General features: G+C 43.0%; 1 protein-coding gene across 4 annotated transcripts in view; it reads left to right on the top strand.

The window, feature by feature from the left end:
- The window catches only part of ARHGAP26 (Rho GTPase activating protein 26), a 425,905-nt gene that overhangs the window by 303,195 nt on the left and 97,353 nt on the right, over nt 1–25,357 (top strand). For all 4 annotated transcript variants that reach the window (XM_039236147.1, XM_039236148.1, XM_039236149.1 and 1 more), the window contains exon 18: nt 12,460–12,619. In XM_039236147.1, coding sequence (XP_039092078.1) covers nt 12,460–12,619 — 160 coding nt within the window. The remainder of the gene's footprint in view (nt 1–12,459; nt 12,620–25,357) is intronic.

The following is a 25,357-nucleotide window of genomic DNA, read 5'->3' on the forward strand; positions in this document are numbered from 1 at the left end:
GTTCAAGGAATCTCCAGTTCTGTGCTACCTATGAGAGAAGGACAAATGAGATTTTGCCAGGCATGCCTTGAAGTAAGAATTTTATTGGCATAATTCCCTGAAAAATCTATTTTTGTGATCAAGGCAACAAATATAACAGAAGGGTCTGTGTGTTTACTATTACTCTAACATGTAACACTATATATAAACATGATTATTTTATACATATAAATAAGTAAGATGTGGTACATTTTCACTCAGGCTTGAGCTTACACAGAAATTTCTGGACATAACAGTTGAGTGCAGCAAGGAGCTAAGAGAGGTTGGCACCAAGCTTCTGGAGCAGGGAGATGTAAGAAGGGGTAATCCACTCAGAATTTTTTTTTTTTTTTTGTAGCTTTTATGGTCTGTTAAAAGGATGCTGTCTTTTAAAGCATTCTGTTCTTTAGCCTCAGACATTTGAACATAGAGAATGTCGATGTTCTCTTCACATGACTCTTCAAGGGTGTTAGAGACCTGGGACTTCTTCTTTCATTGTTAGTACTAATTGACTTCCAGAACTTTCCCATGGGTTGTCAGTTCCTGCACATGAAGAGCCATGAACTCTTCAGGACACCTTGAAATAATTTTTTTCTTAGTTGAATATCTACATGTAATTCAAAAGTTCTCTGACAGCACATGGAGGCTTATAAATTTTAGTCATTTTGGTACATTGACCCTTGAAATACAGCCACCTCTTTCAACCTCAGCCTCTCAGTTTGTTTCAGACTCAAGGTAAAGAATGCAATTTTCTTTTTAAAATTTTTAAAAAATGTTTATTTTTGAGAGAGAAACAGAGAGAGAGGAACCAGTGGAGGAAGGGCAGAGAGAGAGAGGGAGACACAGAATCTGAAGCAGGCTCCAGGCTCTGAGCGGTCAGCACAAACCCTGATGCAGGACTTGAACTCACCAACCATGAGATCATGACCTGAGCCAAAGTCAGACACTTAACCAACTGAGCCACCCAGGTGCCCCCAAGAAATGCAGTTTTCTGTTTTCTTTTTGGGGTGAAAATACCCTCCTTTTCAAAACTATACCAGATGGGTTACTTCCCTAATTTAGAATATCTCCATGAGAGGAGATAGATTACCCAGGGCATATGTATGACTGTGCCCAAGTGCTGTTGTTGTTGTTGTTGTTTCCTCTTTAACAATCTGTCAATCTCTTAACTCTGCAACTCTCCCATAGTCCCATGTGTGGATTTGGAAATCTTGATTTGCCCTCCAGGAAGGATTATGGTCCTTGCTCTAAAAACGAGGTTTGCATTTCATGGGACAGGAGAAGCTCTGAGTGCTTAGTGTCACAGCCAATGTTATGGTTGGAGCTGAGCCACATGATGAAGGGCCAACCCTTAGCCTTTGCTTTACCTCCTTTTGTCCTTGTTCTTTGACCTGTAAAATGGGACCCGTACTATGGATTTGGCTTAAGGAGACTACTATTTATTTTTAATGAAAGATTGTAAAGATAGTTAAATTCAGTGTGCTTTGTGAATATTTACATGGCATGTTCAGTATTGGTGCTGTTCATGAGTGATATCCAAGTAGCAGGTGACTAGCACCTAGAGGCTATGACTCTAGGCCTTTACATCATGTTGGCCTCAACATTCTGTTCTTCTGCAAGCTCCTAGTGGAGGTCAGCACAGTGACAAAGGGAAAAACGTAGAGCAGCTTCATAGACCTTCCCTGTTAACAGAGACATACGGTCACATGCACAGTACCTGATCGGTTTTAGTTACTCAAATGAATAGGAAGACTGCTGTATTTGAGTTTTGACATGCCTTGGATGCTCTGAATGGGTTTTATGCTGGTTTGTGAAGTTCTTCTGTGTCTTACATCCCGTGGACTTGGAGCATGGAAGTCTAGTAGTTGAGACCTTTCTGAATCTACAGAGAGAAGTAACAAATACTACGTTCTCTCTCTGATCAGAATTTTCTCATTGTTTTTCATGTCATTGTGTGGAGGACAAAGCTCTTAAAGTGGCCTGCACAGTCCTGCAGGATTGGCTGCCCGCGGGTCCATTACCTGTCTGGCTTCCCCTAGTGCTTTCCTCTGTGCTCACTCAGCGGCAGGCACACTGGCTTTTCTTAGGCGGTGCCAACATGCCGCACATGATCCTACCCGAGGCCTCGGCACCTAGTGTTTGCTCCCTATAGCCTTTTCCCCAGAGATTCGTGAGATTTGCACAGCTTGCTTTCTTGCTTCATTCAGGCTACTTGCACATGCCCGTTTCTCGGTGACCCCTTCCCTGACCACCGTGTCTAAAAATGCTGCTAGGCCCTCATACCTCCCTTTCCGCTGTGTGGAAATAGGACCGACGTAAAGCTAATGCCGGTTCTACCCCCCAAAGAATATAAGCTTCTTAGAGTAGGGGATTTAGGGGAGTGTCTTTTTTGTGCCCTGCTTGGTCCCCAGCACTTAAAGCAATCCTTGGCATGTAAATAGCCCTCAAAAATATTTAATCATTGAAAAGCATATGATGCGTTGTTGCCTCTATTCTTAGTCACCTTGTACTTCCTTCCTTGGGTAGAAGGTCCTAAGGCTACTTCGCCATGACCTGCCTTTTTGGACATTGCTGGCCTAAAGGTGATAGATGGAGTCACTGAAGGAAGTGTTGCCACCAGTAGGAACCGATGTATTCACAGCACTCGGTGCCATCCGCTTGGCATGCCTATAGGCAACTGTTAAATCTCCTCCCTTTATGCTGTGGCATCTCTCCCTAGATGGGAGAACATACGCTTCAAAATAAATAAATCAGTGATTATGAATGTGAAAGGATTTTAGAAACTGTAAAACGCTTTGAAAATGATAATTCCATTGGACTGAAGAATATTTCAAATTGTTCTATAATTTGAAATAGTTCAGTAATTTTCCAGGAAGAAGGGTTTTGTGGGCCAGCTTCTTCATAGGTTTTTTTTTGTATGTGAGTACTGTTTTTCTCCATGCAGGCCCATGGACTATGTCCTAGAATACAGCTACAGGCCATGACCAGAGAGGGGAAAACTCATCAGTTAACCCCTGGATTCAAGACATGTGCCTTCTTTGGGCATAAGACGATTCAATTACCAAGTCGCTGAAAGAGTGTAGGGCACATGGAACTCAGGTTGGCCTGCTGTTAGTCTTTTAACGACTGTGACTAATTTCAGAAAATGAGGCAGCTTAGCACAAGTACAGTTCTTATTCTTAATGAAAGCCAGCCTATTCTGGAGGGGGCCAGTAATTCCCATGACCCAGATTAGTTTTCTCCCATTGGAAAAAAGAGAGTTTAATGCTGTTGATGGGCAGACTTGAACCTAATATTCTTGTTTGCTTTCAAAACATCCTTTTAAAAATAATCAGGTTCTTCTTTTACCCGTGATCTCTGTAAGGTTAAGCTTTTAGAAGAGAAGAGAGGCATGTGGAACAAAATGGCAGCCTATATACTGTGTATAATCTATCTCACAGGTGTCTGCACATACAGCGCGTGTGTACACACACACACACACACACACACACACACACACACACACACAGAGCATTGTACCAGAGCACTTAAGAGCAGTAGCTCTGGAATCAAACTGTAGATTGCCTGGTTTCAAATTGCATCTCTCCTGCTTATTTGATACATTACCCGGGACACAGTAGTTTTCTGAGTATTAACTTCATGCAGGATAGTAGTAGAAGTTAGCTTGTAGAGTTATTGTAAAGATCAAATGAGATCATCAATGGAATACTTAATTCCTGACTCAGGGTAAGTGCTGAGTTGCTCTTATTATTGATGACAGTTTTAATATAATCTAACATAGGCAGCAAGTGTAAGAGGTTTTCAGAAAGGGATGAGAAAAGAAAAAGACATGGATGGTATGTCTTTAATAAGACATATTTAATAAGAGTATTAGAAGGAGGTTGGTGTAATATTGTGAGCCTGTAGTATATTGTATAATGCATATTAGGTAATGCATGTAATAATGATAATCATAGCCTGTGAATATTTTATGGCCATCATACCTTGCAGATTAGCAATGTGGCCAAGGTTTGTTATGTGCCTTCAGTGTCAGGGTAAGCTGCTCTGGCTTCTCCCCCAACAATTATCCCCTGCTTGGCAAAGACTCTAAAGACACTAATAGCTTACACGGAGGTTTAAGCCAGCCTCCCACAGCATGCACATGTCCCTTTCTTTCCCCCTTAATGCCTGATAGGAACAAGCTCTGTCCTAGGCCCTGAGGACGTGGCATTGAGGGAGGTTAGTACCGTCTCCATTCTCTTGGAATAAGTGGGGGAGACAATGACAATTCCATGAATGGTGACATAATTCACTAAGTGCCAGGAAAGAGAACTGAGGAAATAGCATTGTAACAAGATAGCTGGCCTAGTACAGAGTGTCCAGAAAGACCTCTCTGAGGAAGTGCGAGTGGTAAGTAGGAAAAGGCCAGATCGAGAGGGGCTGCAGAGCTGCCCTGGTAAAGGGATCAGCCTAATGAAGGGCCTGGAAGAGGTGAGCTGGACCATGCCAGATTGTGTAGGCCATTCTAAGTATTTTCATCTTGAACTTAAAATTAGTCAGAAGCCCTTGGCTGTTTTTAAACAGTGATGTTGCATTGGAGGAGATCAGAGTGGAAACACACTGAGTGTGTTATCATTGACATACCTAAAATTGGGCAGTACTTAACACCTTAGTGGTGACGTTCACCCATCTGAAATACAATCTATGAATGTCACCAAAAACAGAGAAGACATTGGTAGTTAGTCACAGAGCTTTGAGATCCCTGGATGAAAACACTGTAGCCTGGATGGTTGTACGTACGGCTATAATTGTCTTTTTGTAGGGGGTGGGAGTGGCATTGAGAAACTATCCTTATAACCTCTCCTCCTGTTTTTCTTTCAACTTCTCTCTTTCAATATTTCTTTGCAATTTCTTTCAATTTTCTCAGTCTTAAAGAGTTTATTCTTTCATCAGTAGGAAGCGGCTCTTGGACGTGGCCAGCCAACTACACACAGAATGCCCTCAGACTTGAGGGAATCTTTCCTCACCTCCATGATCATGTCAAGCCTGCAGCTAATTTCACTGCAAGAAGGGAGAAGAAACAGTGGTTAGTTGAGTATCGCTCTGAGAAGGCATAAACCTTTTTCTTCTGATTTCTCAGTTTTTCCCCTTCTTCTAAGTTAGTGATTTGGGTGGTGAATGAAAGAGCACTGTTTATTTTTCTATTGTATCCACTCCTTCATTCCCCACAGGTTCAAGCACTTAACTATTCATTTTTGGTTGGGTTTTCTGAGGAATGATTTTGTCTCTTTTAGCCTAGGCTGAACTGACCCCAATGGTATGGGAACAGCAAAGTGCTAGGATCAAGAGCATGGGTGCTCGCTTTGGCAGCACATATACTAAAATAGGTTAAAGAGTACAGGTGTCCTCTCCTGGCTCTGCCTTTGGTTGACCTTGTGGCCTCAGGCAAATTACTTAATTCTCAGTGCCTCATTTTCACTTTCTGTAAAACGGTAGTAAGAGCCTCATCTACATGCCTCAGAGGGTCCTCTTGAAGATCACACCATGTACAGTTATCCACCATAAACATTCAGTTATTCAAAGCTTGAAATGTGACTTCTCACTGGACGACCATTCCCAGAAAGAAGTTGAGTATGGCTGGTGAACATGACCCCAGTCAGTACACAGAACAATTTATTTTAAACTCTCCTTCTGGTGCCAGCCAGTGGGACAGCCCAGCAAAGTTATATTTATGGCTTTAATGGGTTTCCTTGGCACAAGCCTCCCCGGCACCATCCAGACAGGTCCAGCCTTACCAAGTCCTGGTGAGATCTGGGCAACACACACACACACACACACACACACACACACACACACACACTGACTCAGTAGAGAACATGTAGCCACTGGAGGTGGCAGTTCCCCCTACCCCCCCCATTATATACTAAGGATAAAATAAATTTGAAATTGTTGAAAGGAGCCACATTAACAACCCTGAACATTAAACTTGCGCTGTCAACCACAACAAGACTACAGTTACAAGAGCTTCATGTCCACCTCATCCTGCTTACCACCCCCCCATCTTTGAGCTTCTCTGCCCCTGGATGGTAGCAGAGAGAAAAGTAATAATGACTGCAGCTTAGGTGCCTACCCGCTGAGCCGCTTTCAGAATTGGTAACCTGGGGCCTGCCTGCTACTGTCCACCCCAGGGGACACGGATCCAGTCCCCAGTCTGGAGACGCTCTTTAGAAATGGCCCATGGAATTACCATGAACATAACCATTTAGAGGAGTGAGCTCTGGGTGACTTCCGTGCAAGGGAATGTCTGGAGCCAAGCTTTGCAGGGAGGCGCCCTTTGGATGGGGAGAATTTGCTGGGAAGGCCAGGGGCAGAGTGCGCTCCTGAAGGCAGGGTGAGTTTGCTGGGTTTACTATTGGCTGTGAGGCTCCCAGTCTGTCGTGCCAGAGGTACTTGGAGGAAAGTGATGGAATATGTCATTTTATGTTTTGGACTTTTTTTTTTAATGTTTTTTTTTTTATTTATTTCTAGGAGAGAGAGAGAGAGAGAGAGAGACAGTGTCAGCAGGGGAGGGTCAGAGAGAGAGGGAGTCACAGACTGAAATAGGCTCCAAGCTCTGAGCCGGCAGTCAGCACAGAGCCCGACGCAGGGCTCGAACCCACGAACCGCAAGATCATGACCTAAGCGAAAGTCAGACGCTTAACCAACTAAGCCACCCAGGTGCCCCTGTTTTGGACTTTTCTATAGATTTGAAGTATTTCATAATTTTTAGAAAAGAAGAAAGAAAAACAATAGCAAGAAGAGAAATACAAATAGGTAGTGTAACAGAAGCCCCGCAAATAGAAGTGGAGGAGCGAGTGCTCTGTGCCCAAGGCAGAAGCAGGCTGCTAGATGTTCCTGCACAGGATACCAAGTTATAACACCAAACAATGTGGCTTTTTTTTTTTTAATGTTTATTTATGTTAGAGAGATAGAGCCCAAGCAGGGGAGGGACAGAGAGAGAGGCAGACACAGAATCTGAAGCAGGCTGCAGGCTCTGAGCTGTCAGCCGAGAGCCCGATGCGGGGCTCGAACCCATGATCTGTGAAATCATGACCTGAGCTGAAGTCAGATGCTTAACCACCTGAGCCACCCAGGTGCCCCCAGGGTGCCTTTTTAAAAATAATTTTTTAATGTTTGTTTATTTTTTGAGAGAGACAGTGCACAAGCGGGAGAGGGGCAGAGAGTGAGAGAGAGAGACAGAACCCGAAGTAGGTTCCAGCCTCTGAGCTGTCAGCTCAAACCCAGCAACTGTGAGATCACCTGAGATGGAGTCGGATATATGCTTAACTGACTGAGCCTCCCAGACGCCCCCACTGTGGCTTTAAATTGACAGTTGCTGCTACTTCTGTCATTACCACTACCTTGACCACCACCATAAACAGTAGCACCTGTCATTTATTAAGCCATTACTTCAGGTCAAGCGATTTATTCACCTAATTTTACTTAGCATTAAAACTTAAAGAGGTAGCTATTACCTCTCCTGTTTTACAGGTAAAAAAAAATAGGCTTAGAGATGCCATGTGTCTGGCCTGCTGTCATCCAGCTGGGAGTATCTTTCTGATTCCAACCACTGTGCTGTCTCCTTTAGCCTTTTTTCCCCATCTTTGTAAACTGGAGGTAATATTTGTCTTCCGAACCCCTGGAGTAGCACTTCTCAAATTGTAAGTCATGGCCCATTAGGGGGATGTGAAATGGCCTTTTTTTTTTTTAATAGTAGATAAAAATAAAAACAGATAGAACAGAAAATATCAACATTCATCACCCTTACTATTCCAAAAATTTTTGTTTCTGCTTTTGTGTTTGTGTGTCTTTCTGGTTATGTGTATATGTGTGCACGTATGAATGAAATGCTACATAGGACAATGTGTTCCCTACCACGGGACATTGTCAAAAAGTTTGAGATCTACTATGTTCTTGAGATACGAGGAAGGTTGAATAAACCTAAAGAATGGTTGCAGAGCTCCTCAGAAACTCCGAAACATACTACATGTGTATGTTGTCATCGTTATTTAACACTGAACCTGAACCAGAGCATGGTGGGTAGGTGTTACATGCTCTGTTACACTACCCATCCTGTCCATGGCACATCATGATGACCTGTGACCACACTGTGTCCAGTAGAGCCAGGACGTAGACTTGACACTCATTGACCCAGCTTGCCAGGCCTCGAGATGGAAGCCATTTGCAAATGCAGCACTGGGCTTATGCTTTCTTGGAGTACGTCAGGACCAGTCTGTGACTTAAAGCATTGCTTGACCCTTCTGGAGTCATGGCTCTCATTTAAACAACAGGAAAACATATGCGACCCCTGTGACAGCATGGGGGACACTGCCTTACAAGCCCCAAAGGGATTGACTTCTGTCTCCTCCTCTCATAACACTCCCCCACCGCTGTCCTCTTATGGAAATTATTTACCTCTTTCTGCATCTCAAAGGGCATCAGACCCATCCAGAGTCCCCACCCATTTCCCCTTAGACAAAGGTGGGAAGAGGTCCCTCTGCCAAGGCCATTTTCCTTGAAGCAGACTCTTGCCTCATTAATTGCAATTCATGAGAGAATGGCTGGGAACATGGGGTACGAGCGCCCCCCCCAACAACTCCCCTGAAAGCATGTTCTTCGAGAGATGCACTGCTTTTCGACTAATACAGCAAATGCAATGGTCCCAGAAGGAACTGGGTCTCACCCAGGTTAAAATCGCATGTGGAACTGTTTTTGCTGCAGCCTGTAGAGGAAGCCTGTAGAACTGGCAATTCCTGCAGAAGGCATCACGGAAACACCCGTGTAGACCTAAGCCTCCAAAATGTGCAAACTCCTGCCGTGGAATGTGCAATGCACAAGAAACTTGTATATGGATTATAAGTCAAGACTCAACATGACGTTGTGGGCCATGTGAGGAAGAGCTCAAGGAGCCCAATTACCAACCCAGAAAGCAGCTCTCGGTGTTTTATAGATCTCACTAATGAATGAGTCCCGTGGTCTCTGCTAGACCATGCTTCCCAGTGGTCTGCCAGCCTGCCTCTCACGCATCTGTAAATTTGTCAAGCTGTAATGGATGGCTGGTGCCAGCAGAGGCTGAGGTCTAGTCCTTTCTCCCCAGGATACACAGATCTCAAGCCATTAATTTTTCATTCTGGAGTAATGAGCATAGCCATACCAACTTGAGAACAGTAATAATCAAGTGACAGATCAATTTATTACTTCAGTATGCCAAAAGATAATGGTAGTTAGTCATGGAAGGTGCAGCTTTTCCCCCCAAAAAAGTTTTATAAGCCATAGATCAATGTGTTTTTCAAGTTTTAAAATAAAATGGATCATTAAAAAGGAAATGAATTATGTTGGGTAGCCTCAAGCCTGTTTATATTCAGAGTTGCTTATCTAGAGTTACTGTACCTTTCTTCCTAGTGCCTTTGGGCACTGGGGCCTGCAAATTAGAGTAATTGTTTTTCATTAATTAAACCTAAGAAATGGAACATAGCTCCAGACTTCGAAAAGGAAGGTTGGGATAGTTGAGTTATAGTCCCCCTTAAAAGTCATCAATAATAATGGGAGGTTTTAGGAGTAAGTAGCTGGATTGGGAATAGTTGTTTTATACAGATCCCATTTAACATCGCATGAACATTCGTTGGGCTTCTCCTGGGCCAGACACTGTGCTCAGTGCTGGTGTTACTAAATAAAATGGTCTTTTTATTTGCATGGTCTCTATGCTAAGGCAGAAGGAGAAACATTAATAACATGTAATAAAGATAATACTTCTGCCTTCATTGAGAGGTGGAGGGTTGGGGAAAGATTGGACAGAGACTGCAGAAAGGAAGGGGGCACGTTTGAGATTAAGAGAACACTGTAGACAGAGGAATGACAAAGGCAGATAGGTATGAAAGTGGGAAGAGAATGGGTAGTGAATTACTGTAGTAATTCTCACTACGTTTCTCACATGTTACCATATTTATTCTGTACAGCCACCTCAGGAAGTAGATGTATTATTCACCTCCCCCAGCCCCCTCTTCAAAGATGACCCCAAAGCCTAGATACTGGGTCACTTGTCCAGGGACCCAGAGCTGGCAGGTGGCAGAGGAGGGCTTAGAGATGAGTTGGGAAAAGGTGTATTACCTCACTAGAGTCTGGCTTTTACACTAAAGACATTGGAACCCATCAAGGGTTTATAATCACTATTATCAGAACAATCAAACAATAGCAGCATTGCTAAACTCATTAGACACACTGGTTCACTGTGTTCTTTCCCAGTGAGGTGTGGGGCCACTGTAATTGTTAGCAGAAGAATGACTTGATCGGGGCCGAGTTACAGACAATGACTGGTGGTAGCCAGTCAGGATAAAGCTCACCCTAGAAATTCTAGTCAGGGATCCTGGCTAGGAGGCTACTGCTTTAGTCAGAGGTAATGTTCAGAAACACGGTAGTTAAAAAAAAAAAAATCAGCATCCAAATCATATGTTGTTATATTGGCCTACAATTTAAAAGTACTTTGATACATAAATAGCTTGTTGACTCATTTGCACAAGGGACTTTTGTGGCAGAAGGGGGAAGTCTAATGACTTTGCTCCTTGGGAGGGATAAGAATAAAAGCACAGAATTCACTTCCTGCACCCAGTAGCCCATGTTGAAAGAAGGGATGTTACAAGCAGCTTGTAAATATTCATACTTGTTGATTGAGGCACAGAACCAGAGTCTTTCCCCCTTGCCAGGTAAGAACTTGACCTTTTGCGTTCATGCTTTCAGAAACATGATGCAGCTCTGGGTAGATGGGAAGTGTGTTAAGTAAGATAGAGACACTCCACCAGAACTCAAAAAACGTTTGCAAAGTATTTTTACATGGACCAGAAACAGACCAAGGTATCAGTGACCACTCTCTTTGCTTAGCAGTCAACAAGCAAATTCTCTTCGTATCTGGACAGTTCCACGGTTACAAGTCTCACTCACCTAACCACCCCTTTGGCCCCTTTCAGCAGAGAAAGTTTTTATGAAATGAGACTTTTAGCCCTGGAAAATTATAGAAAAGTACACATCTGCTGATAAACTTGGTTGATGTAGTAATTTCAGTTAAGGCTCAGTTTCACCACCAGCACTTAAGGCCGTAGAACCTCTTCTCCTCCTACAAAATAGAAGTATTCAAGAGAAACAGTGCAGGCATTTATAGAATTGTGTGAAAAAAGTACTCTGTATAAATAGCACTAAATGCTAGGGAGGTATGTCTGTGCAAACTGATATCTGTGTCCAATTTCTCTCTAGTTGCTAGTAATAAATAGTTTCCTTTTTTCTAACAGGTGATTTAAGGAAGTCCCTAATATTTTCTTAATACTAAACTGAGCTTAACTTCTAACTTATTTGTTGTTTGTAGATCATTTGTATGCTTTTATACGTAGGGCCAGCAAATGAACAATTAAGTTTTATGGCTAGGTCATGGTGGCTGGGGTATGGAGTTCAGATATATGTTTTGAGTAGTACTTATCCAGATATAAGTATGTGTATTTAGCAGATTACCCAGACCCAGCTACTGCTGACCCTGTGTGTTCCTTAGACTTTGAGTGTAAGTGGCAATATAAACACAGCCATATACATGAATATACACAGTAGTACAGTTTTATTTCTGTTTATGCCACGTTTTGCTTAATGTAAGCCACATGTTTAATGTGATGGAGTTTAATACTTTGAGCCTAAAGTGCTCAATTTCCCAAGAGCCATCCATTATTTAAAATTAGGTCTGTTTTGGGGCCCCTAGGTGGCTCATCGGTTGAACATCTGACTTTGGCTCAGGTCATGATCTTGCAGTTCGTGAGTTCGAGTCCCGTGGTCTCTGTGCTGACAGCTCAGAGCCTGGAGCCTGCTCAGGATTCTCTCTCTCTCTCTCTCTCTCTGCTACCTCCCCCACTTGTACTCTGTCTCCTTCTCCCTCTCAAAAATAAATAAAACATTAAAAAATAAAATAAAATTAGATCCGTTTTGTGCCTTGTTTGCAAATGTATGAAAGCCATCAAGAATTTTTATATTTGCACTAGGGAAAATGCTAATGATCACAGTGGTTTAAGCAGCAGCGAAGTATAAAAGTCATAATTAAGAAAGATCAGCAGTTGCCTGGATTTGCAGAGCTGGGATTCAGATATGCAAAGTTTCACATTTTGGAGGGCAGCCGCTGTGGTTGGTTGGTTGGTTGTTGTAGGCAAAACAGAAATGTGTAAAGGAGCATCATGTCCTGAAAGAGCAAACTAGCCTGAAGGCTGAAGATTTCTAAACCTCTGGGGGACAAAAATAAAAGGAGAGAAGTCTCCTTTGGACTTGGTATCTGAAGATGTCCCAGGGTCTGGCTTCTACCAAATGAGGAGTCTGAAGATCGGGGAAGGCATGGGAAAGTTAGCCATCTATTTGTAGGGTCTTTGTCTCATTTGTGCCTTATTTTTTCCTCCCTCCCAGTGTTGCTAACAACCACAAACAGAATTTGATGACCGTGGCAAACCTCGGTGTGGTGTTTGGACCCACCCTCCTGCGTCCTCAGGAAGAAACGGTGGCAGCCATCATGGATATCAAGTTTCAGAACATTGTCATTGAGATCCTCATAGAGAATCATGAAAAGGTAAAGTATCATGGGTGCACCGTGAGTGCAGAATTTACTTTAGGGCAACTTGAGTCGGAAATGCCATTCAGGGTTGGTGCAAGTTCCTATTGCTAGTGGCTTTTATACCGTGATGCTGATAAAGCTGCTCATAATGATGGTCATCATCTTGTCATGACAGCTTTGGCCACATGGAGAGTAGGGTAATGACAGTGGTGGCTATGGTAGTGGTGGTAGTGGGTAGCACTGGTTGAGGCTTTCTTCTGTACCGGGAGCTAAGCTAAGCACTTGACATGGGTTGTGAATGTATCCTCACAACAATCCAATTCAGGAGATACCCTTTTGAGCCTTATTTACAAAATACCCTTGACCCATGTTCTACTTGGTTGTCTTCTCATCAATTTGAGGGTTGTTGGGTTTTTTTTTTAATTCTAGGGAGAATAAACTATTTTTATCTTGTAGGGCAAATGTTTTTCCTAATGTATAGTTGACCTTACAGTTTTCTAAATGGTGTATTTTTTCACTGTGCATGTGTGTTGGGGTGGGGTTGGGCTAAGTCTGTCTTTTCTTTTAGGGCATTGGGGTTTCTGGTCTTTCTTAAAAACATCTCTTTAGTCCCACATAATAAACAATATCAACACAGAGCTATCCTTCCAGAACTAGAATGGGGGGCATGAAGCTTCTTATATCCACCCCACCTTAGTTCCTAGTAGCAAATTCTTAAGAAGCTTTTCAGAATTTATAGGGTCCCACGGAATACCCTTCAGCAGCCGCAGTGTGAGATCTGGTAAAAAAAAAAAAAAAATTAATAAATAACTTAAAAAATGCTGCCCCTCCTAAATGAAAACCATGCCTAAAATGGTGATTTAATTGTGCTAGATAACCTGTGAAATAAATGTTCAGTCAGACCGCTTCTCGTCACTTGTCTGCACCTGATAAGCCATCATCCTCTCTTGTCTCAGTATTTACAAGAGCATCCTAATTTGTCTCTCCTCCCACCGTTGGCCTCTCTATTTGATATTAGTCACAAGAGTGAGATTTTTTTTTTTAAGTGCTAAGTCAGATCGAATCCATTGTCTGCTAAGAACCATCCAGTGGCTTACCACTTGACTCAGTGAAAGTCAGAGCCCTTACAAGAGTCTAGAAGGTTCTACACAGACTCTGTTCTTGCCTCTGTTACTTACCTCATCTCATCTACAGCCTTCTCCTCCAGTTCATTCCTACGGCCACCTTGATGGCCTTGCCTTTCGTTGCACGTGGCAAACATGCCCACCTCAAGGCTTTGCAGTTGCTGTTCCAGTACTTGGAACAGTCTTCCTCCATATAACATCATGGAGCACTTTCTCACTTCTTTTAGGACCTCTAAATGAGACCTTCCTAGATCTCTCTGTTTCGAATTGCCTACTGTCCAAACCTCAACATTCCTCTTCCACCCACTCCTGGTTTCTCTCTCCATAGCACTTACCCCTTCCTAGAATGCTACATAATTTGCCTCCTCGTTAAATCTGTTGCCTTTCTGACCTTCACTATAATGTACGCCTCATGCCTGCAGAGACCTTGTCTGTTTTGTCCACTGCTTTGTCCCCAAGTCTTCATAGGCACTCAGTACATATGTATTGGATGAATGAATGGGCTCTGGTGATATCTGACCTAATGGCTCCAATGACCCTTGCCTCCTGATATTCACTGCCTTGTGTAGTCCCTTCTTTGAATAGGGGAACCCATTATTGATCCCAAAGTGATCCATTGACTATTGCAAAACTAATGGAGTATGACTTTGCAGACTGCAGATCAGATAAGATGCTGGAGCATTGCCTTTGGCTTGTGGGCTTGCTCACTTTGGGGAAAGTAAGCCACCATGTTGTGAGGGCAGTCACACAACCCTGTGGGGGAGGCTTCCTGCCAGCAAGGAGACCAGTTTGGCCACCATGTGAGAGAGCTACTTTGGATGTCACTCCTTCTGTCCTGGTCAAACTTTCAGATGATGCAGCCCTAACTGACATCTTGTGTGCAAATTCATAAAAGACCATTAAGCTAAGCCTCTCCTGAATTCCAGACCCATAGAGACTGGGTGAGATGCTAAATATTTTAAGTCACCAGGTCTTTGAGGTAATCTGTTACGAAGAGTTAAAATTACCCAAGAACCTCTGGGGATAAACTTTCACAAAGTAACAAATATCCTGCAAAGTTGTGTAAAAAGCATGGCTTCTCTCTTATATGGTTAGTAAAGAGATAGGAAACCATGTTATTTATTTGAAAAAATTATCTTTTCTTTCTTGCAAACTTTGGACCATCCTCCAACCACCTGTCTCATAAATAGTTAAATTAGGTCTAGGTGAAGTTTTTGTGATACATGATCAAAAACAAACTTGTGAGAAGGGACTGTAATTTAAATTAGCGGTTAAAAGTGGTTTCTAAAGACAAACCCCTTGGGTTCAAATCTACAACCTCTTACTAGTTATGGAGTAGATGACTTAACCTCTCTGTGCTCATGAAAGTACTTGCAATACAGTTTAACCGCTGCAACAAATAACCCTTGAATATAAGTGAATCTCGAAATAGAAGTTTATCTCTTGCTCACATAACGGTTCACTGTAGGTATTCTGAGGGTGACGTCCTGTGTGGCAATGAAGTCGCCCCTGTTCCGTCCATCTAGTAGCTCTGCCTTTTGCTCTGCAGATCTCTCTAATCAACCAGTTGGCGGGGGAACTGAACGAGCATAGAACACTGGGTTAAGAGTGCACAGACTAAGCCTTCAAGATGTTTATTTTGTTCCACATCCCATTGGTCAGAAGTCAGTCATATGGTGACATCTAACTGCATGGGAGGCTGGGAAAGTGACTGAACTGGGTGCCCACAGCAAGGAGCAGCAAGTTTGATGACCAGCTGGCGAGTTTGCCATGTTTCTTCAGTTGAATTGCTGTGAGGATTAAACAAGATGATCTATAAAGAACTTAGCCAAGAGTCTGGCATGAAGTAAGGTTCATTAATGGAAAACCATTGTTTTTTAGCAGTCTTAACAGAGTTCTCTGAAAATAGAGCTCAAGTCTATCTCTGAATGTCACATGTTCTCCTCTCCCAAAATAATGTTTTTTATAGTTTAATCTTTCCTGAATAAACTATTAAAGGTTGAGACAGATATACGAGGAATGAGCAGTTTATTTCCCATCTCTCCAAAGGACAGTGTCTAATGATTTTTGAACTGTAACTCTTTTTGGTGTCTTGGGGCCTTCAAAGCCAGCACGCATATTCCAAAGTCATAAGATAGAGAAAAGGACCAGAAAGTGCTAAAACAATATTGAAACGTGTATAAACGAGCAGCTGTCCTGCCGAGGGCACAAAACACAGAAATAGAAATGAAATATGAAGTGCATGGTCAGGCCTGTAAGTATATGGGCAGGACCTGGTGGAAAATACACATCTGGTTTGGTGGATTATGAATTATGTTTCTCTCAGCTGTGTATCTGTTAAGGTACCTATAGCATTAAGAGAGTAGTACAGTGCTTCATTATATGTGAGCCAGTGATGAAAGAGTATGAGTGAAAACATTTCTGGGACGAGGGCCACACCAGAGTGCCTGTCTCTAGTCCTGAGGGAGCTAGTGTGCCACCTGGAGAGAGGTCTTTCATCTGGGGTCCAGGATGGGCAGAAGTGTGCAAGGCCTGGATAGGTACTTTATTCTGGGGAGAAAGTTCTTCATATTCATCGGATTCGCCTTTTTGGTAAAAACAGCTTAGAGTAAGTCTGCTAGACTCCTTTTTACATGTACCTTTAGTGCTGGTCTGGCATAAAATGAGCACTGGTTAGATTCACCTAACAGGAATCCTAAGCATCTATGGCTGTCCTCTGGTCCCTGGCTTTCTGAAGATGACGCTTTAATTTCTTCCTAGTAGAACTGAACTTCAGTCATCAAACCCAGAATGCTTTTGTGTCCTCGGATGACTACTGTCAAAGATTTGTTCTTTAAAATTTACACTATTAAGATCTTAGTTAATATTTAAAGGGCATTCCCTTGGGCTTGACTGTAGGTTTCTAGAAACATGCATACATACACAAATGTCCATGAGTGATGACTTTCCTAACTAGCATCACAAGTAGCACAAAATTCCAAAACCCCAGTTGAAGAAACACTTTCCAACAGCATCTTTCCATCCTGTCCCCTGGTAAGAAGCATGCGATATAGTCTATGCCCTCTTGCTTGAAACAAATCTGAATACAGGTCTTAAATATATGTCCACCGCAATTACTGGCATACTCCTCTGTCGTGTTGTTAACATTTTGTTGAAGATACTGACTTGGTCCCTTGGAATAAAATTAGGAGGCACCCAATAACAGAAGTTAGTACCAAGAGAGGGTTTAGAAACCTAGGCATCTAGTCATTGGAGACACACACACACACACACACACACGCACACACACACACGCACACACACACAGAAAATCTTAAGATGCCTATTTCAATTACCTATTCCTGCATAAAAATCATCTCCAAACCTAGTTACTTAAATAGCAAGGATTTTTTTTTTCTCTCCCAATACTGTGGGTCAGAAATTTGAGGAGGGCTCCTGTGTGTCCCATGTGGTATCTGCTAGAGTGGTTGACTACAGCCGGAAGATCCAAGATGGCCTTAGTCCACATGTCTAAAACCTGGGTACCAGCTGTCAGCTGGGACACCTTGATCCTCTTTCCTCAGGCCTCTCTCCCTCTGTCTCCATATGACTCCTCTGCACTTGGTAGTCTAGGCCAACCTATTGAGCGAGCAAACAGAAAAGCCACAAGGCCTCGCTAGGCCTGGGCCTGAAGCCACACTCTGTTGGTTGAGGCAAGTCAGCAGGCCAGCCGGATTGAAGGGCTGGGCAATAGAGCCCACCTCTGCTGGGAGAAGGCCTGTGCTCAGAGGTGAAGGAGCACCTGAAGGAGCAGGTGTGGGCCGCCCTCTGTGCAGGTGTTCTCCCATAAAGCCTCACTTCGCGTGCCTCGCAGGTTTGCGTGTAGTTTCTGTTGGAGAAGGCATTGCTTTCCTCTGAGAGTCTTGGCCTAAACAAAGGCAGTCCCTCAGTATTTTTTACAGACAGTGCTCTTCTTCTCCTCAGCATTCCCATTTTTTACAGAACCAGAGGGCATTTGGTGATACTGACCAGCCAGTCCTCAAATACTCTTTGAAAGCCTCAGTGTGGGGAGCTAACTCATCAATGTCTGAAACTGGAAAAACATCTTTGTCGTCAAAATTGACATTTGAAAGAGAGAGGAGGGGGGAATGCTTGGTAGCCAGAAAAAGCAGTTTCTTTTACCTGACGAAACATCTTTTTTGTAGAGAAGGAAAAAGGCTTCTGTGTTTGAACTGGCTTCAGCATATGGCTAAAGCATATGGCCAGAAACTCTGTCCCTCCCCTCCCCATCCCATCACCCCCCTCCCCCACAGATCCAGCCAGGAGAGCACTGTTTGGAACAGTTGTAGGAATGAATATCCCACAGTAAGTGGAGGCAGAGAGGAAAAAGCCAGAAGATAGCAGTTTTGTTTGGGGACTCATAGGTAGGTAATGGGCTTTTGTAATGTACATAGTCTAGAAGTAATAATGGCAACAGTAGTTAAATTTTTTAAGGTTTATTTATTTTTGAGAAAAAGAGTGTGAGCAGGGGAGGGGCATAGAGAGAGAGAGAGAGAGAGAGAGACCCAGAATCCAAAGCAGGCTGCAGGATCTAATAAGCTGTCAGCGCAGAGCCCAATATGAGACTCAGACCCACGAACCGTGAGATCATATGCTTAACCGACTGCGTCACCCAGGCATCCCAGCAATATTACCTTTTACTTATAGCTTCTTGTCTACAGGATAGTGTGCCAAGCAGCTTTGTATCCATCATGTCATTTAATTTTTGTAAGGTTGATATTTTTACCTCTCATTTACAAAGTATGAATCTGATGTGCACATAGTTTAAGAAACAGCCTTTAGGAGGGGAACTAGGGCTGAACTGCTTTCACAACCCAAGCTATTCAAATCTGTTCTAGTTTGTCTCTGTGCAGTGCATTTTTTGAGCACCTACTGTTGGCAACAAATGAGTAAGATGGGACCTTTTCCCCAGGGCGCTCTGATTTTATCAGGGTACAACAAAGCATGATACCATGTGCTAAGTGGCATCTAATAAGACGAGTAAAGTGTATGGCATCACCGAGAAGAAATCATTTAATTTTGCTGGTGTCAGGCTCAGACAGATAAAGACATTTTCTAGGCAGAGAAAGAGTTGAGACAAAAGGGACTGCCTTCCAGGGGACCGCCAATCAGTCAGGATTAGTGAACTTCATGTGTGTTAAAATTTACATGGTTGTGAAAGAATTGTGGGTTATATGTTAGCAAGTGGTGGGAGAGGCTGCCAAAAACCTGTTTGTTTTACCCATTGTCAGGAGTCTGTGGGAAAGGGTTTGCATTTACTCCTGAAAAATGAGAGCTGTCAGGTTTCCAAGGTAAAGGGGTGAAATGATTATATCAGGACTTTAGAAAGACATCCCTGGTAGCTGAACCAAATTGCATGCTGATTATCATGCTGATTTTGATATCAAAATCGCTTGTTACGTAAAGGACAGAATCTACAGAGTTGACCGTACTGTTGTAAACTTGTGGCTTTATATTACAAAAGTCTCAGAGCGTAAACTTTGACTTACAGCCTTTGCTTATCATAAGGTAGACTAAGATCCTAATGGATTTTATATGGTTCTTCTTGAAACCTAAAGAAAAATAGACTTAAGAGACTGCCTTTTTTTTTTTTTTAAACCTGTAGTCACATTTCACAGGTGAAAGATGTTAAGTTTTGCCATGCTTGGTTTAAGGTAACAATCCATTATGTAAAATTACTATTTCTGTCTGGAGAGTCTTCACCCAGCTCGCAGCTTATCACTCTCAGCCTTAAAACATCAAGCAGGTCAGGGCACCTGGGTGGCTCAGTCGGTTGAGTGTCTGATTTCGGCTCAGGTCATGATCTCACAGTTCATGGGTTTGAGCCCCGTGTCGGGGTCTGTGCTGACAGCTAGCTCAGAGCCTGGAACCTATTTCAGATTCTGTGTCTCCCTCTCTCTCTCTGCCCCTCCCCTAATCACACCCTGTCTCTGTCTCTCAAAACTAAATAAATGTTAAAAAATTTAAAAAGACATCAAGCAGGCCGATACTTAGGGTTATAGTGGCAGGTACCAATATTTACATGCTGCCAGTTAAGACGCTGAAACAAAATGATGAGTGCTGTCATGGTCTAAGATGCCCCAAATCCCAGGAATTTTGCTACTTTTACTTATTTATTTTTCTGAAGGCGAGCTTGCCAATAACTTTTAAAATTTTAGATGTTTGGGAAAAGCAATCATAGCAAGGAAACAAACTGATTTTTTATAGCTTTAGTTAAACATGAAATCTCAGGTTAATAACCTATAAGTTTGCGTGTTACATCTTCCTATTAAATTCCAACCTGTGCTAGTAGGATTGGACCCACTCGTTCTGTAATGGTCCACGATATTTCTTTTTTTTTTAATGTTTATTTTTGAGAGATGCCCAAAGATGCCCCCTTTTAAGGTATGTTAACTTTGAATTTTACCTGACAAGGGGGAGAGCAGGTCACCATGGATGGCCCCCCTGAACACGTATAAACATGAGGCCTCAGGAAACTTGCATTCTCATTGGAATGGTAATGTCTTTCAATGCAGGTGTCTTGATTTGAGTTAATTTGGGCGCAGCAAACTACCTTGATCTACTTTGACTGAAATGTTGGTGGAATTGAAATCCATTGCACCACTGTTGGGGTTTGCACACTAAAGGTATATCAGTTAATAAAATACAATTCATTTGAACCGTTTCTGACAACTGGCAAGTGTTTGGTAGCTTTATTCCATGTTCTTGACATTTCAAGCTGTTGCTGACATGCAACATTAATGATGATGATAGAGACCGGGAATTATGGGAATTAACGGGAAGTTAATCTTGTATCTTATGATCGTGGCTTTTTTAACGTGTTCATTGATTTTTAATTTTTGTTACCTTTCTTTCCATTCATTCCTAGTGTACTTTTTTTGTTGTCCTGTCCATATTAGGTTTAAAAGTAGTCTAGATTGACTTGTACTCTGGGCTAGAATGCTTCCGTCACAGGCCTTTTTTCTTCTCTTGAATGTCAAGTGCTATGCAAGTTACTCTTCAGTCATGATAGAAGGTTGTGGATCTGAACACGTATATTCCCTCCCAATAACCCCTGGATAAACCAGTCATTGTTTGAATGTGTAGCTTCTTTAATGTTGTTCAAATAAGGTTGGGGTTTTGTTACGTTTCTGTCTATTTCTCTCTGTCGGCAAAGTGAACAAGAAATAGAATCTTTTTGGAGATAGTGAAAATCCTAACATCCCATGGATTACCCATGCCATCTATATATGCCCTCTGTTACTAAATGGAATTAGTTTCTTTTTGAAGGAGTGTTAATAAAACTCCCAAACTACTTTTTTAAAAAAATTTTTTCTTTAGTGTTTATTTTTTGAGAGAAAGAGAGAGAACAGGGAAGGTACAGAAGAGGGAGACACAGAATCTGAAGCAGGTTCCAGGTTCAGAGCTGTCAGCACAGAGCCCGACATGAGACTTGGACTCACAAACTGTGAGATCATGACCTGAGCTGAAGTTGGACACTTAATCGACTGAGCCACTGACGCACCCCGCCCCCCTACCAAACTACTTTTAAATGGTTGATTCCTCTGCCAAAATGCTGATAGCAGTAGGACATCAGACTTCCATTTGTCCTTAAAAACCCTCTCTGTAGCTGTAGCCTATGAATTTGGTTTCTTAACTGTTACTGTAAATTAGCCCTGCTATGATGTGCCTGGATTTTCCATGGAAAGGTGCTGGGGTTACAGCTTCTCAGGCCATAAGCAGCCTTACTGCCCAGTCTGTCCATGAGAAGGAGTGGGCAGTGTGTGAGCCCCGCTTCTTAGTTCAGCCCTCCACTCCTAAAGCAGACAGTCCTCACATAAAAACAAGCTCAGATTTGTTGATCCTTTAATACTTGGAACTGATGCATTTGTGTCTCAGGAAAATACTCAGCCTCTGCTGTTTTGTTTTGTAATCCCCAGGCCTCTGTCGTTGATTTATTGTCTGAGAGCTACTTTGCAGCAGACCAGGAACTCTTCATCATGACCTAATTTTCCCCCATAAAAATCACAGCACATAATAAAGAGTGTACCCCACACATTATAGTGAAGCTCCTAATCCTTGTAAATTACAGGAGCGTGTAATGAATGGGGCCGGAAAAGGTGTAAAAATGTACACATACTTGTGCCATGGCTAAAAACAAATTTAGCAAGTGTCTGTGGTCTACACTGTCAAGATGGGCCTCAGGCAGGGGCGGGGGGTGGGAAGTGAAATTTGAATTTTGTAGATGATGCAAGGGAAAAGAACAGGAAATTTTAACATTGCTGTAAGCAGTTAAGATCGATGTTTTGCAAAGAGCAGTAATTAAATTTGCACTTATAAATTAAATCCTTGTGTCCTGACTCCAAATAATTCATTGTTGAGTCTCCACTTATTTCCCTTCTTCCACTTTTTTATTGAATGCAGTCATATCTCATGAACACTGAGTGTCAAACTTTGTTAGGTGCTTCAGTCTTTGCCACAGCCCTGGGAGTTTTTACAGATGAGGCATCTGAAGGTCAGAGAGTTACACAACTTTTTCAGAGTCCCAGAACTACTGGTTAGCAACTAAAGTCAAATCCATTGAACTGTAAAACCTGTAATCTCCTTATTTTGTCCTCTCTCAAATTAATAATAGGTATAAAGACCACAGGTGGTTAAAATCCAGATAGTCCTGCTAAGTGTCCTGTCCAGCACATGCCAGTGGGTGACCTTGGACAAATCAATTCATCTCACTGAGTCTTAGTTTCCTCACCTTCACGATGCCAAGAATAATAGTACCTCTGTTACAGATTATTCTGAGTAACAGTAAAGAGATAATTCATGTAAATAACTTAGCATGATGAACACTCAATACATTTTGGTTATTGTTATTTGTACCACTACTGCCTCTTACCCATTCTAGGTTCCATGTGTTAACTGCTCCATGTGCCTTAGCTTTACAACAGCTCTGTGAGACAGGCATGGGACCCTCCTCGTTTACACAAGAGAAACAGGCTCAGAGGGGTTGAAGCTCTTGCCTGAGTTGAACCCAAGTCTGTCTAGCTCCTTGCTTTCTACCCCTCCTTGCTTTCTACCCCTAGGACAATTATACTTTTTGTGGCCATGTGACAATGATGCTGATTATCAGGGATGGTGATGTCAGTGCAGCTGTAGGTGTTGCCCACTGAGTAAGCAGCAGAACCTGGACTCCACCCGGGTCTGTGTGACTGCAGAGGCCAAAGCGCCCTGACCACTCTGCTGACCACAGCTTAAGGAGAAAGAGGAGCTTGGTATTTATGGATCTGCTAATTCCACTTACAGGAAGCTTGAAATTGAGAATACTTGGAAGAGTATCTAGAGTTGCATTTTTATTTTACAGTTTTATTCCTCAGTAGCTTCCAGAAGGCTTATGGCCTTCCCATTAACTTTTTTTTTTTTTTTAACTATTATTTAGTTTTGGGAGAGAGAGAGCGCGCGCACACGCGCGTGCACGAGCAGGGGAGGGACAGAGATGAGAGGGACAGAGGATCTGAAGCAGGCTCTGCACTGACAACAGTGAGCCCAGTGTGGGGCTTGAACTGACAGACTGTGAGATCTTGATCTCAGCCGCAGTCAGACACTCAACTGATTGAGCCACCCAAGTGCCCCAGAATTCCTGAAAACTTTTATTTCTAAGGCGTTCCTAATGAAGTCAGAATTCATTTGTATGTGGATGGAATTAACGGACCATTTGGGACCCAGAATAAATCCCTGCCCCCTTGTGTATTAATTTGGAAAGTCTCAGTGATATGACTGGATTGTTGTGGCCACATGGTAGAGTTCCATAAATCCATCATTCACAGATGATAGGAACTCATCCTTCCATCATTCAGCAGAGCCATTTGTATACTAATTCTTCTCAACAGAACAAAGGACACTTCATTGGATTTTCTTGAAATTATCTCTTCCACACGAAATAGGATTTGAATAACAACACAACTGTGGAAAAATTCAGATTCACAACAGAATTCCAAACTGAGCTTTTGGCACAGAGATAAACTCTTGGCCTGGCTAGAAGGTGGCCAGACCGTAAGCAGGCTTGAAACAGCTTGCATTTGTTCAAGTTTCGGAGTTAAATGAATACCAGTATTTTGGGGAATGATTTCCCAGACTCCCTAATGTTAAGTTTGTAGCATTTGCACTGGCGTGGTTGTGTGGTCACGTGGTCTTGTTTGCAGAAGTGTCCTTGCGCTTCAGAAACACGTAATCACAGCGGCCATAGGCTTGTGTCTGGCACTTTGCATGTTGGGGAGTAAGAACAGCCCAATCAGAACTCATCAGCAGCCTGGGCCTGGCTCACGTTGAGGCCCAGAGAGCTGGCCTTCGGGACTCTAGTTCTCCCCCAAACTGGTTCTGGTTTGCTCAGACAACTTTCGTTTGAAAGAAAGCTACCCATGTGCAAGAATGAAATGCTCTCCTGTGTCCCCACGTCTCTTCCTGCTTGGTTGTGTGTCAGCATTGCTTTAGAAGCCATTGTTCATGCATCTGCCGAAATCCACGGCCTTTCCTTACAACATAGTCTTCTTTGTTTCTCCAGCATCTCCCACAGTTTTTAGGAAAGAGTACAGCCTCACCATTTTGGTGACAGTTGAAACTAAAATGTGTATACATGATCTCTGTGCCCATCTTGTTGCACAAGGAGTTCCAGAACTTTGAGGCTAGATGTAAGGGGGCAGAGGTCTCTCTCAAAGTCTGAATTCATTTTTAGATGTTTTCAGCTCTAGGAATGGCCTAGAGTGCTGTCCTCGAGGCCAGAGGCAGAGGGGTGCTGAGAGGCACCCTGACTTGTCGAAATCCGTGCTCGAGGCTCTAGGGCATTGCTTCTGTAGTGAAGAGTGGCTAGAAATCTGAGCTAAAAGAGCATTGATGGCCGAGGAAGTGGAGAGCACAGATGGGAGAAGCCACAGCCCTAGATTTCAGTTCCCACCCCTCTCTTGCTCGGCTGTGCAGCCAGTCAGAAAGTCTCCCCCATGCCATGCTCACCCTACTTTATATGTTGAGTTGGCCCAAGGCGAAGAGAGAGGTCACGTGAAGTACCTAATACAGCACCTGTCAGGCAGGCAGGTACAGATGATCACATACAGGAGCAAGGTTTAAATGTCTGTGGTATTGGTGTGCCGTGAGGTGGTCACCTGGGAGCAGCCTCATGGCTCAGTTGTTTGGGGAACACAAGAAAGGGGAGAAAGCCTCTCAGAGACTGTGGTCCTTGAGCTCATCAAGAACAATCATTTCTTTTTGCTTCTCTCGCACATACCCTGAAGGAGGCTTGTACATATGCATAGCACTGGGACTTATTTTTAGGGGTGCCAATTCCTCTGGAAGCCAGGACGTTTCTGTTGTTTTTGCTTGAAGTGCCCTTCTCTTCTTACCCCCTCGCCCCACTTGAACCCGGCTCTGTTGTGATTCAGTTTATTTTGTTGAAAATTCAGGCCCCTCGGGAAAATATGATAATACTGTTCTCAGACAGCTGTGTTTGGGGGCGAGACTGACTTAACCAGCTGGCTCACATCATTGGAGCCCTAGGACTTGCCAGCCCACGGAGAACAGCTGTTTTGGCTAAAATTCTCATCATTCTTATGACTTTGCTTTCTAT

Source organism: Hyaena hyaena, unplaced genomic scaffold (assembly GCF_003009895.1).
Source record: "Hyaena hyaena isolate Hyena2069 unplaced genomic scaffold, ASM300989v1 scaffold_107, whole genome shotgun sequence".
In the NCBI taxonomy this organism is placed as follows: Eukaryota; Metazoa; Chordata; class Mammalia; order Carnivora; family Hyaenidae; genus Hyaena; species Hyaena hyaena.